At 40.2% G+C, this 15032-nt stretch overlaps 1 protein-coding gene across 1 annotated transcript in view; it reads right to left on the reverse strand.

Moving 5' to 3' along the window:
• CSMD1 (CUB and Sushi multiple domains 1) overlaps positions 1 to 15032 on the reverse strand; it is a 3274537-nt gene that overhangs the window by 1023448 nt on the left and 2236057 nt on the right. Inside the window, exon 19 of the mRNA XM_073626646.1 lies at positions 10633 to 10749. Coding sequence (XP_073482747.1) covers positions 10633 to 10749 — 117 coding nt within the window. The remainder of the gene's footprint in view (positions 1 to 10632; positions 10750 to 15032) is intronic.

Genomic DNA, 15032 nt, shown 5'->3' on the forward strand with positions numbered 1-15032 from the left:
TCCAATAAGAACAATTGAGTCCTGTCGTGATACTTTTATTTGCACTAACATCCAAATTTGCAAGACAAGCTTTTGCATAAAAAAAGGGAAAACATCCACAAACAAATGCACACAGCAATGGTAATTAAATTTAGATAGTGAGATAGGGCAGGAAAGAGGGGAATAACAATCAAAATGTGTGTGTGTGTGGGGGGGGGGGGTGGTCATAAAACTGTTGGCTAATGATTTAGAAAACTAAGGTCAAAATTTAGTCCATTATCTTTTTGGGTAAAATACAGAAGAATTATCAATCCTTTTACAAGACTTTCCTTTCCTGAGTAGTTTTGAAGTTTTCTTTAAGAAATAAAACATTCATGTCCTACGTAGTGTGGATAGGGTTGTGAGAAATTATGTCCCACAGATGTCTGTGTAAATTCTACCTAGTTTGCAATTTCTGTCCTTTTTCACCAATATAAGATTCTTTATTGCATATTTTGCATTGGATAAGGTACACAACATTATTGGAGGTACAGCTGTATGATCTGGTGATTAGGGATGAGCTTCAAGTTCGAGTCGAACTCATGTTTGACTCAAACATCGGCTGTTCGCCAGTTCTCCGAACAGCGAACAATTTGGGGTGTTCGCGGCAAATTCAAAAGCCGCGGAACACCCTTTAAAAGTCTATGGGAGAAATCAAAAGTGCTAATTTTAAAGACTTATATGCATGGTATTGTCATAAAAAGTGTTTGGGGACCTGGATCCTGCCCCAGGGGACATGGATCAATGCAAAAAAAGTTTTAAAAACGACCATTTTTTCGGGAGCAGTGATTATAATAATGCTTAAAGTGAAACAATAAAAGTGTAATATTCCTTTAAATTTTGTACCTGGGGGGTGTCTATAGTATGCCTGTAAAGGGGCGCATGCTTCCGTGTTTAGAACAGTCTGACAGCAAAATGACATTTCAAAGGAAAAAACGCAATTTAAAACTACTCGCGGCTATTAATGAATTGCCGGTCCAACAATACACATAAAAGTTCATTGATAAAAAGGGCATGGGAATTCCCCACAAGGGAACCCCGAAACAAAATTTTAAAAAAAATGACGTGGGGGTACCCCTAAATTTCATACCAGGCCTTTCAGGTCTGGTATGGATATTAAGGGGAACCCCGGCCACAATTTAAAAAAATGACGTGGGGATCCCCCAAAAATCCATAACAGACCTTTATCCGAGCACGTAACCTGGCAGGCCACAGGAAAAGAGGGGGGATGAGAGAGCACCCCCCCTCCTGAACCATACCAGGCCACATGCCCTCAACATTGGGAGGGTGCTTTGGGGTAGCCCCCCAAAACACCTTGTCCCCATGTTGATGGGGACAAGGGCCTCATCTCCACAACCCTTGCCCGGTGGTTGTGGGGGTCTGCGGGCAGGGGGCTTATTGGAATCTGGAAGCCCCCTTTAACAAGGGGACCCCCAGATCCCGGCCCTCCCATCTGTGTGAAATGGTAAGGGGGTACAAAAGTACCCCTACCATTTCACAAAAAAAGTGTCAAAAATGGTAAAAATGACAAGAGACAGTTTTTGACAATTCCTTTATTTAAATGCTTCTTCTATCTTCTATCTTCTTTCTTCTGTCTTCTATCTTCTATCTTCCTTCGGTTTCTTCCTCCATCTTTTTCTTCTTCTGGTTCTTCTTGTTCTTCTGGTTCTTCCTCCGGTGTTCTTGTCCAGCATCTTCCTCCGCAGCGTCTTCTTCCCTTCGTCTTCTGGGCCGCTCCGCATCCAGCATGATGGGAGGCTCCTGCTGTGTGACGCTTCTCCTCTTCTGACGGTTCTTAAATAACAGAGGGCGTGGCCACCCGGTGACCCCGCCCCCTCTGACGCACGGGGACTTGATGGGGACTTCCCTGTGGCATTCCCCGTGACGTCAGAGGGGGGGGTCCCACGTTCGAACAAATTTTTTGCCTGTTCGCATGTTCTGGTGCGAACCGAACAGGGGGGTGTTCGGCTCATCCCTACTGGTGATACTGAAGGTTCCTTTTGTGTGCGTGTGTGACACTTTTTGGAAAGATTGATTTGGCTGCACAGTTTGGTTCCTTTATTTGTGACTTCATAATCAGAATGCAATGTCCTGCTGATTAGTTTATATCTGAGGTTGGGTGGTTGCCTGAAAGCCAGTATTAGGGGTTATTGGAATGTTTCTTTTATAGTTACATAGTTACAGTAGGTAAGGTTTAATAAAGACAATAGTCCATCCAGTTCAACCTGTCAGTGTTGATAATTATTTCCCATATCCCTGTATGTTGTGTTTTTTAAGATGCACATCCAAGAGTCTTTTAAAAAAAATCAATACTCCCTGTTGACACCACCAATCTTCCACCAATTGTGGAAGAGAGTTCCACATCCACATCGCCCTGACAGTGAAACCCCCCTGCGCAGCTTAAGGTTAATCTGCTTCTCGTCCAATCTTTTTATATGGCCCTGTGTCCTCTTACACTCCCTGAGACTGAATTTTTTTTTCCAACACTGGGAACACCATTGAGATATTTGTAAATCATGTCCCCTCTCAAGCATCTCTTCTCCAGCAAGAATAAATTTAGTGCTTGTAGTCGTTCCTCGTAATTGAGATCCTCCAGTCCTCTTAATAATTTTGTTGCCCTTCTTTGGGCTCTCTCCAGCTCCAGCACATCCCTTCCGGTGACCAGAACTGGACAGAATACTTCATATGTGGTCTAACCAGAGTTTTATAATGTGGCAGGATTATAATTTTATCTCTGGAGTATATCCCATTTTTTATGCATGCTAATATTCTGCTGACTTTGGTAGGTTGACATTGCATGCTATTGCTCAGTCTGTGTTATACTAGGACCCCCAGATCATTCTTCTTCTTCATTCTCCCAGAGGTTCTCCCCATAGTGAGTAGCTTGTGTTTATATTTTTAGCCCACAAGTGCATTACGTTACATTTCTCCACATTAAACCTTATCTGCCAAGTAGTTGCTAGTCCATTATTTTGTTCAGAACATGCTGTAAAATTTCTATATCCTGATGTGAAGTTATCGCCCTGCTTATTTTTGTGTCATCCCCAAAAATTGAGCTATTTATCCCATCCTCTATATCATTTATGAATACATTAAACAGAATTGGTCCCATGACAGAGCCTTGGGCTACCCCACTTACCACTCCAGACCAGTCTGAGTACATGTTATTTATCGCCACCCTTTGGACGTGCCCCTGTAACCAGTTTTCTATCCAAGAACAAACCCTATGGTCCAAGCCTGTAGACCTAAGCTTGTTAAGCATGTATAGGGAACTGTGTTAAATGCTTTTGCAAAATCCAGATACATCACATCCACAGGCCTCCCCCTATCTAGATGGCAGCTCATTTCCTCGTAGAATGTTAACAGATTGGTTTGGCAGGAACGACCCCTCAAAATCCCATGCTGATTACTACTAATGATACTGTTTTCTTCAACAAATTCTTGGATATAATCCCTTATCATCCCCTCCAATAATATACCAACTATTGATGTTAGGCTGACTGGCCTGTAATTTCCAGGAATATGTCTCTGCACTTTTTTGAATATTAGTACCACATTTCTCCAATCAGCTGGTACAATTTCTGTCAGTATGCTGTCCACAAAGATTAGGAACAATGGTCTAGCTATAACCTGACTGAGTTCTTTGGGGACTCTCAGGTGTAAGCGATCTGGTCCTGGTGATTTATTTGTGTTAAGCTTATCTAGTTTTTTCTTGACTCCGGACTCTGTTAGCCACAAGGGTCCATCCTGTGATGTGTTATTAACAATCCTGTCAAGGTCAGTATGCCCCTCCTTTTCCTGTGTAAAAACTGAGGCGAAGAAAGCATTCAGTACAGTTGCCTTTTCTGTGACATCTGCAACCATCCTCCGATCATCGTCTCCTCTGCTATGTGTCTCATGTAGTCTTTTTTTAGCCACCCTGATTTTGTTCTTACACTTCTTGCATTTCTTGTAGTGTTGGAATGCCAACAATGACCCCTCTACTTTATATTTTTTAAAGGTCATTTTTTTCTCTTTAACCACTTGCCACCAAGTGGCCGTCAAGTGACGGCTGGGCAGCGCGGCTCTCGTTCTGGGTGAACGTTATATGACGGCTTCCCAGAATGACCGCTCTCACGTGCCCCCGGAGCACACAGCGTGGTGATCATGGTTGCACTGTAGGACACGGCATGACCCGATCTGTGTAAAGAGCCATGGCCGCAGCTCTTTAACCATGTGATCGGCTGTGTCCAATCACAGCCGGTCACATATAAACACGGAGATGCCGGTAATCGGAGCTCCTCACCTCACACCGACAGAGTGTGAGGAGAGGAGAGCCGATCAGTGGCATATCCTCACAGGGGGCAGCTAGGTATGTAATCAGGGCACTGATCATCAATGCCTTAATTAAAATGAAGTGCCCATCAGTGCCAGCAATGATTGCCCACCACTGCCAGCAATCAGTGCCAAACAGTGACCACAATTGCCAGCAATCTGTGCCCACAAGTGCCAGCAATCATTGCCCACAAGTGCCAGCAATCTGTGGCCATTAGTGATGCTAGTCAGTGCTGGCTATCAGTGCTTCCCATCAATGCCCCTCACTGCTGTTCATCAAAGCTCATCACTGCTGCCCATCAATGCCACCCACCAATGCCCATCAGTGCCTCCTATCTTTGCTGCCTATCTGTGCCCACCAGTGCTATCTTTGCCCAGTGCCCACCAGTGCCACCCATCGGTGCCGCCTATCAGTGCTCATCAGTGCCACATATCAGTGTCACCTATTAGTGCCCATAAGTGCAGCATATTTGTGCTGCCTCATCAGTGCCCATAAGTGCCACCTCAGTGTCCATAAGTGCCACCTCATCAGTGCCCATCAGTGCAGTCTCTCAGTGCCACCTCATCAGCGCTCATTAGTAAAGGAGAAAAATTACTTATTTACAAAATTTACTGACAGAAACTAAGATTTTTCTTTTTTTTAATTTTTGGTCTTTTTTATAGGAAAAAAAACCCAGGAGTGATTAAATACCACCAAAAGAAAGCTCTATTTGTGTGAAGAAAATGATAACAATTTCACATGGTTACAGTGTGGCATGACCGCACAATTGTCATTCAAAGTGTGACAGCGCTGAAAGCTGAAAAATGGCCTGGGCAGGAAGGGAGTGTAAGTGCCCTGTATTGAGGTGGTTAAGACTTTTTACACTACGGTTTAGCCACCCAGGTTTAACCTTCGCTCCTCTATATTCTTTGCCCATTGGAATGCACTGTGTGATACCTTTGTTTAATATGTTCCTAAGGCATTCCCATTTTGCCTCTATGTTCAGTGTTTCTAGTATTTGGTCCCAATTGATGTCTTGTAGTATTGAAAGTAGTTCAGAAAAGTTTGCTCATTTGAAATTTGGAGTTCTTGTGCTACCCTCATGCCTCCTTTTCCTATGATTTACTCTAAATGTGATTATCCTGTGATCGCTAGATCCCAAGTTGTCCTTTACTGTCACATCTGAGATCAGACTTGGAACGTTCTAAATTAATAAATCTAGCAATGCATTCTTTCTATTCTGGGAAACTACCAATTGAGACATGAGGTTATCCTGTAAGACATTCATGAAATGACGGGCCTTTAATGAGTGAACTGTCCCCTCTACCCAGTCAATATTGGGATAATTAAAGCCCCCCATTATGATGAAATTATCCTGCCTCACTGCTATTTCTAACTGTGATAGGCGGTCCAGCTCCTCCTCCTTCAGGTTGGGGGTCCTGTAACATACCCCCACTATTCATTTCCCTCCCACTTCTTCTCTTTGGAGTTCTACCCACATGGATTTCACCCCCCCATCCCATTCGCAATATCACTCTTCTCTACCACCCTTACATCATTTTTTAAATACCCCTCCTCCTCTTCTACCTTCCCTGTCTCTCCGATGCAAGGAATACCTCTGAATATTTGGCAGCCAGTCGTGTGAGCTGTCAAACCAAGTTTCTGTTTTTCTCACAAAGTCTATGTCCTCCTCGTGTAATATCAGCTCCAGTTCCTCCATTTTGTTAGCTAGGCTCCTGGCATTTGTGTATATGCCACTCTCATTGTTGTATGAGTGCATATTCATTTCTTCTTATGTTTTCTCAGGCTTCGTTTTTAATTTGTCCACTCATTCACCCCCAGATTAGATGTTACCACTGTATTATCACTACTGACTTTACTATTACCCTCTGTCCTTTGCTCACTGCTGACTATCGCTTCCTCTGAACCCTCCCCCAACACCTAGTTTAAAAGCCCCTCCAACTTTGTGGCCATCTTTCTTCCCAATAGAGCTCTCTCTCCCCATTAGGTGGAGCCTGTCCTTACTAAAGAGCAGGTAACCAACTGAGAAGTCAGCCCAATTCTTCAGGAACCCAAACCCCTCTTCCTCATACCAGTTCCTCAGCCACTTGTTCAGTTCCCTAAGCTCCTTCTACCTCTCTGGTGTGGCTCGAGGCACAGGTAGTATTTCTGAGAGAAATCTATTCCCCAAGTCCCTGAAATCATTTTTTGGGACTCTCCACCTTCCTCTCACTTTGTCATTGGTGCCAATGTGTACCATGACAGCTGGGTCCTTCCCAGTCCCACCCAATAATCTGTCCATTCGAATTGTGATGAGCAGGATGTGCACTGAGTGGCATCACCAATCCTGTTGGACTTTTTGCCTGCTAGTCTAGTGGGGATTATAAGGAAAGACTTGCTATTGGTACTCTACACTACTCCAAGCTCTCCTGGCTCTACAGCTACTCCAAGTTCCTCACAGTCACGCTCAGCTCCTTCCTGATCCACCGAGTGCCAATCAGAATTTCCCTGGATTAGCTTTACCTATAAATGTCAGTACCCAGTTATATTATGCACATTTAGGAAAGAATCCAGGCCTTTCTTAAAGCAATTTACTGAGCTGGCCGGAACCACCTCTGGAGGAAGTCTATTCCACATTTTCACAGCTCTTACTTTAAAGAAACCTTTCCATATTTGGAGATGAAATCTCTTTTCCTCAAGGTGTAGGGTGCCCCCGTGTCCTCTGTGTTGACCGTAAAGTGAATAATTCAACACCAAGTTCATTATATGGACCCCTTATATATTTGTTGATCATATCCCCCCTTACTCTCCTCATCCCAAGAGAGAATAAATTCAGTTCCTCTAATCTTTCCTCATAGCTGAGCTCCTCCATGCCTCTTATCAGTTTGGTTGCTCTGCACTTTCCCCAGTTCCCTGGTATCCTTTTAGCAAACTGGTGCCCAAAACTGAACTGCATATTCCAGATGAGGTCTTACTAATGGTTTGTACAGGGGCAAAATGATATCTCTCTCTCTGGAGTCCATGCCTCTCTTAATACAAGAAATTACTTTTCTCACTTTGGAAACCGCAGCTTGGCATTGCATGCTATTATTGAGCTTATGATCTACCAAAACCCCCACTATGGATCCCCCCAGTTGCACTCCACCTAGTATGTATGATGCATGCATATTCTTAGCCCCCAAGTGCACAACTTTACATTTATCTACATTTCAACCTCATTTGCCACACAGCTGCCCAATTAAACAGTGCATTGAGGTCGGCTTGGATAGCTTGGTGTCATCTGCAAAGACTGAAATGGTACTTTTAATCCCAGACCCTATATCATTTATAAAGGTATTAAAAAGTAAGGGTCCTAACACTGAACCTTGGGGTACACCACTGATAACCTTAGACCATTCAGAGTAAGAATCATTAACTACTAACCAGTTTTCTATCCATTTACAAATGTATATGTCCAAGCCGGTAGACTTTACCTTACACATTAGCTGTGTGTGGGGAACTGTATCGAACGCTTTTGCAAAATCCAAGTATACCACATCCACAGCCACCCCTCTGTCCAAGGTTTTACTTACCTCTTTATAAAAAGAAATCAGATTTGTTTGACAGCTTCTGTCTTTCATGAATTCATGCTGCATGTTGCTTAAAATATTTTTTCCATCAAGAACTCATCTATGTGGTCTTTTATTAAACTCTCCAGTATCTTCCCAACTATAGAAGTTAAACTAACAGGTCTAAAGTTACTTGGTAAATACTTTGTTCCCTTTTTAAATATGGGCACCACATTAGCCCTATGCCAGTCCAGTGGTACTATTCCAGTCATTAATGAGTCCCTAAAAATTAAAAACAATGGCTTTGAAATTACAGAGCTCAATTCTTTTAGGATCCGTGGGTGGATGTCATCTGGTCCAGGTGTTTTATCCACCTTTATTCTGTCTAAATATTTCTGGACCATATCTCTTTTGAGCCATTGTGGATCATTTGGGGCTGTGTCAATACCATCCCCATTATGGACTTGCATTCCCCCATGCTCCTTTTGCTCTTTTGTATACACAGAGCTGAAGAAAGTATTTAATAAATTTGCCTTCTCTTTGTTCCCAGTCACCCACTAGATTATTTTGTAAAGGGCCTACATGCTCAGACCTGACCTTTTTACTATTAATATATTTGAAGAATTCTTTGAGGTTTTGATCTTTTGTTGTTCGTTTTGAATTTTTGCGTCCTTGATTTCCTTTTTACATATTCTGTTATATTCTTTGTAACATTTAAACGATGATAGTGTTCCATCATTTTTATATATTTTTTAAAGGTACCAAGGTAATCCCAGGTACTAACAGTACTCCCAGGTATTAACGGTACTCCCAGGTACTCTCAGCACTCCCAGGTACTAAAGGTGCTCTCAGTTACTCCCAGGTACTAAAGGTACTCCCAGTTACTAAAGGTACTCCCATTGGAAAAGAAAAGAAAAGAAACCCTCTAGGTCGGACTTTGGAAGCAGATTGGAATAACAATATATTGTCTTAAAAAATTACATTTTATTAAACATAAATACATAGACATAAGTATTATAAAATTAGAAAAAGGTATAGTCCATTGACGGCCATGAAAAGGCCAGTAAAGACGTACGTTACATACACCCAAAGAAAGAGATGATGTTTCAACAGTAGGGCGTCAAAACATGCGTGAGCCCCTGTGTGTCAACACGTTTCACTAGATCGCTTCCTCAGGACACACATTGGGGGGTATAGAAACAGGTCTCACTGATCCGGCTACTGTCTACAAAGGATTTTCCCTGGATGGGCACCACAACACCAAAATAGCCAAAACCAGGATTTCAAACTTGAAAACTATCTCACAAAGGGTGGTTCAGCCTCTAGGGCCAAATGAGAGCTTGTATGGTACACTTTTCAGACATACGCAAACAGTTAGGCAACACCTGTAATGTGTGCCTGTGTATCTTGCCCTGAAAACTACAAATGCATAAATCCACAGGGGGGGGCAACACCTGTAAGGTGTGCCTGTATATCTTCCCCTGAAAGTACCATCCCAGGGATGGTACTTTCAGGGGAAGATATACAGGCACACCTTACAGGTTTGGCTTCTGTTATGTGTTGTAAATCTTTGAATATCTTTCTTTTCCCCTGTAGTGCTGGCTTATATGTGGTTACTATAGGCACATGGCTATTTGTTTTTTCTCTTTGTATTGGAGGAGATCTTCAGGTTTTCAAGGCCATGTTTATGCTTGTATTGATGGCTTTGTCCTTGAAACCTGTCTTATGGAACTAAAAAGTTGATCTCAGTTTTCTAAATCACCTTTGTGACGTTTACTCCCCCTTCTTCTTGCCTTATCTCACTAACTATATCAGTTTAATTACCATTGTTGTATATGTATTTTTTTTTTTTTTGCATTTTTTTCTCAGAGATTGTCCTACTTAAACTAAAACTTTGTGTATTAGTACTGCTTGGTCCTTGTAGAAGGGGGCACACTCTGAAAGCTTATCCTGAAAATTTGGATGCAAATAAAAAAGTATCATGGACATTATTCAATTGTTCTTGTTTCAAGTGCACTAATACACTTATAATCACCTGACGTATAGAGTCCAGAAGTGGACACAATTTTTTTATGTTTAAGATATGCTGTAAAGTGGCACTCATGTAACAATAGCTTTCATCAACAATATTAAACGACATTACCAGCAATCTGTCAGTCTTTTAGAACTTTAACATGACCACATAGGAACCAACACGTGTATCATTTAATTCAAGTTTTTTAAGCTTGCTGCTTTGCAATTTGAATTTTTGGATAACACTGGAATCTCTTCAAATGTCATAATTACTCTTTAAATAGACCAAGTGCTCCTTTTATTGCTTTGATCTGCTCCTTATGCCCATGCATTGTAACATTTATTTTACAAACCCAAAAAATCAGTGTTTAGTATAATTGTTATTAAAAAAAGTACAAACATCATGTGTCTCATACAAATACAGGATATCAATTGCTAGTCCTGCACTGATATACATATCAGTAGTCAATTTATAGTGTATAAGAACCCCCAAATCAATCCTCCAAAGAAATCACTCCACCCAGTATAACATTTTCATTGAGTGCTGTTTTCTAGAGTTTATATATTTATATATAATTTAAGACATCTACGCCACTGATAGTAACTGATTTTAGGCACAATAGTGCAGATTTTAACTATACCCTTTAAATAAAAAAATATTGTTGTGAAACTGAATGAATGGAAGCATGTGACAGATAATATTTGAAAGACAATAACAATCCCAAAATATTTTCAAATAGTAAAAAAAGATATTAATACCTTTTCCGTGAGAAACTTCTATTGTCCAAGTACAATTTAAAGAGTTGGGATAAAAATCGGGAAAACCTGGAGAAAGTATTGTTCCACTCTTACTGTGAATATAACCTCCACATAAAGCTAGGTATAAAAAATGGAATCAAAATAACATTGTTATGCTTTAAAACATAAATTTCAACTTTGTTACACAATAAAGGGGTATTGTTTACAGCAAATCAGAATCTGATATTTTCTATTATTTGAAAAAGTAAATGTTACTCATCAAATACTTGTCACTAATTCAAATCATACACATTTTCTCAATTATACTGATTGACTGCTGTTTAAAATGTCAGTATATTTATATAAAGGCAAACACTCTGAATGATCAGACATTCTAAAACCTTACTAAAGCCCACAGTATCCCCCTATGCAACTCAGCTGATGCTGTGCAGAGGTTCAGGATCAGTTAAGTCTTCCTTCACTATTTTATAAATATGGAAGGCTTATGTCTGTCACACTACAATTTAAAAAAAATCTCTCTATGTGATAACAATCAAAATAGGTTCCTATTATTGATCCCTTGTCCTACATGGCCTTATTCTCACTTGACTGAAGCGGATAAGTGTAAATTGTTACATTAATACCTGTATAACTAAGCACCGATGGGCAAGTTGAAATGCACCAGAGGGAGAGGTTTGTGGAGCGGTGCAGGCTGAGGCCGCCTTGTACACACAGTGACACAGATCTTTGCTTTTGTGATACACATTTCTGGATGGTGACACTTCATGCCAACACCTAGTGTAGAGTGGCACTACAAGTCACATGTAGGTCACAAATTTTCAATTATTCACAAAAAAAAGCTGAAATCATTAACAGTTTTTATTACCAATCCCTTGCCCTACAAGACCTTATTCACCCTTGACTGGAGTAGATTAGGTAAAAAAAGGCTACATAAAGGTAAATGGCCATGTTTGGCAACCCTGAAGGACAACTATCATTAAAAGCACTTAGCATGCATAACCTCAAGTTTTCTGAACGTGTTCACCAACTTTAATTATATGTGATATTATTTACCATAGGAATATGAATCTGCCTACTCCTATAACTTCCTAAGCCCTGTACATTTTAAATCCTCTCAAGTACCCCATACCATTTAATAAAATTATCACATCCCTGGCAAATATAAGATATACAGCTCATCTACACTGAAGTATATACCCCATTAGGCATCTTACAAACTGCAAAGTCCTAGGCAAAATTGCCAATAGCATTCTGCCCCTGACACTTGGACTCTAATTACCACAGTGACAGTCAATTTTTGCCGAATTGAAAGAGACATCGCTTGCAAATGCATGTATTTTGCACTTGTTAGAAAAACTGACAACAGTGGAGTCTGTAGGCCAGTTGGATACCCTGACTGTATTTATACTTTTCAACAAAGATAACACATGTCAAATTGCTGCCTTTTTTATTCTGAGAAATGTCTGTACCCGATTCTCTCTAACTACACTATAATGCCCTGGACACACAATCGGACATTAATCGGACATTCTGACAACAAAATCCATCGGATTTTTTCAGACAGATTTTGGGCCAAACTTGTCTTGCATACACACGGTCACACAAAGTTGTCGGAAAATCTGATCGTTCTGAACACGGTGACGTAAAACACATATGTCGGGACTATAAACGGGGCAGTAGCCAATAGCTTTCGTCTCTTAATTTATTTTGAGCATGTGTGGCACTTTGTGCGTCGGATTTGTGTACATATGATCGGAATTTAACTGATCGGATTTTGTTGTCGGAAAATTTTATATCCTGCTCTCAAACTTTGTGTGTCGGAAATTCAGATGGAAAAAGTCTGATGGAGCCCACACACGGTCGGAATTTCCGACAACACAATCCAATCACACTTTTTCCATCGGAAAATCCAACCATGTGTACAGGGCATTAGTCTGTTTGTGAAACTGCAAACCTAGGGAATTACCAGACAACCTGTGTTTTCACCAAAACTACTGTATAAGTTTCAAATTTCTAGTCTACAATTACTTTTAATTTTAATGTAGAATGGCATTATCCCCCCCCCCTCATTTTCCTACACACACACATACACTCACACAAATAAATCCTTGAAATTAAAAAAAAATCTAATTTTTGCAAGATCTATAATTTGCAGACATGATATTTATTGGTAAAACAGGTTTGAGTACAAACCACCTAAATTAAAACAGTACATGGTTCTGGTTCAGTCACCATTCTATGTTTAAGCACTTTCCAACTGCCTGCCTTACATATACGTACGCACGTATGTACCTGTACATGATTTTGTCAATGGCCACTGGGGTGCGCACCACCAAAGCCGCAATCGCGTGCTGATTGGCCACAGGGGATCATTCCCCACAGAGACAGAATGGTGGTTTGCTGATGCAAAATTGTCGGACTTTTTTTGTTTATAGCGCAAAAAAAACCGCAGAGGTGATCAAATACCACCAAAAGAAAGCTCTATTTGTGGAAAAAAAGAAGCATCAATTGTATTTGGGTATAGTGTCACATGTCTGTGCAATTATCAGTTAAAATAACGCAGTGCCGGATTGCAAAAATGGCCTGTTCATTAAGGGGGTAAAACCTTCCGAGGCTGAAGTGGTTAAAAAAATTTGAAATTCAAGTAAATTACAATTTTTGCAAGATTTATAATTTGCAGACATGATACTTATTGGATAAACAGGTTTGGGTACAAACCATTTAAATTAAAACAGAACATGGCCCTGGTTCATTCACCATTCTTTGGTTAAAACATGATTGAATATATCTACATATAGTGAATTTGTAGAAAGCATATGTTTCACTATCCAATTTCTCAGTGATGGTTTTTCAAGGTATACCTAACAATAATTAAATGATTGATTACCAGGTCCAATTACAAAATTGCTACCATTTAGCAGAGCTAAACTCAGCTATGGATCATTAAATTTGATAAACAGGTCAATGGCTAGGCATAATTATACCTACTTAAAATATATATTTTTAACTTGACACCTGTGTTGTTTATTATGCTAGAATAATGCAGCATTTCCAGTAGAGGTGCATAGTTGAAGCAAAGGCTAAACTACCTTGTTGAATTATTCATTAAGAATAGTTATTCTTTATTTATGAAGCAGGCTCATAAACATTCACAACATTAGAAAAATCACCAAGTGGTCCCTTGGACAAACACATTTCTTTTCATATAGACTTATTTTCAATTCCTTACTAATATAGTTAGTAAAGTGATTCTATTGCATTTATTAGAAAGCTATTACCATTTAAGGATATGGATAAAAAAGGACAATAGACAAGAAGCAATTAAAATACTGTTACAGTACAACCACAGGTACCCGCAAAGCCTTGGAAAGATTCTCCTAATTTATGATATCAGATATATACAAATCAGTTTAAAAGCAGAACTTCACCCTCTCAATCAACATCAACTATTTTTAATCCCTATGCTGATAGCATTAGTAAATAGATAAGAAAGTCATAACGTGCCATATTTACTGGTCATATGTGATCTGTTGTAGTGCAATAACTGTGAGAAAGTCCCATTGTAGAAACGCAACATACCCCCCTCCCCCCAATGAGTGACAGCTAGAGTTCTCCAATTGACAGGGAGCACAAACTTTGCTATTTGCAGTACTCTGGCTGTTAGTCTGTGGGAAGCATGTTGGACAGTTCCAGAGACATTTACTTACAGCATGAAGCAGTCCTTCTGCAGCATGCTGCCTGTGTCTTGGATTTAGGCTGTTGCATGGAAGTTATTTAACTATTAATCACAGTAAAGACCTTACATTTATGCTTTCTCTGAAGTGTGGAATCTATCTTCCTGCTATCTGCTGAAGCTTTAGTTGGGCTTTAAGGTCCAATCCCTCCAACTCCTGTCTCTGTCCCTCTATCTAATGAGGGCTTTTACAAGTCACTAGATGACAGGGACATGGAATACCACCAACAAAAAGGCTGGGTTTATATTAAATTGAAGAGACATCAGAAACCTGTATACAGCCTTAGGTTAGAATACAAGGTTTTCAACTGATTTTAAGACAAGTAAAGCAACATATGTCTACTCATTACTAATAATTAGGGATGGGCGAACGGTTCGGCCCAAGCATAAGTTCGGGTTGAACTTTGGTTGTTCGGGTGTTCTGCAGAACACCGAACAATATGCAGTGTTCGACGCAAACTTGAAAGCCGCAGGAACACCGTTAAAGTCTATGAGACTTTAACATGAAAAATCAAGTGTTCATTTTAAATGCTTATATGCAAGTTATTGTAATAAGTGTTTGGGGACCCGGGTCCTGCCCCAGGAGACATATATCAATGCAAAAAAAGTTTTAAAAACGGATGTTTTTTCGGGAGCAGTGATTTTAATAATGCTTAAAGTGAAACAA

This window comes from Aquarana catesbeiana, linkage group LG04 (genome assembly GCF_042186555.1).
Source record: "Aquarana catesbeiana isolate 2022-GZ linkage group LG04, ASM4218655v1, whole genome shotgun sequence".
In the NCBI taxonomy this organism is placed as follows: Eukaryota; Metazoa; Chordata; class Amphibia; order Anura; family Ranidae; genus Aquarana; species Aquarana catesbeiana.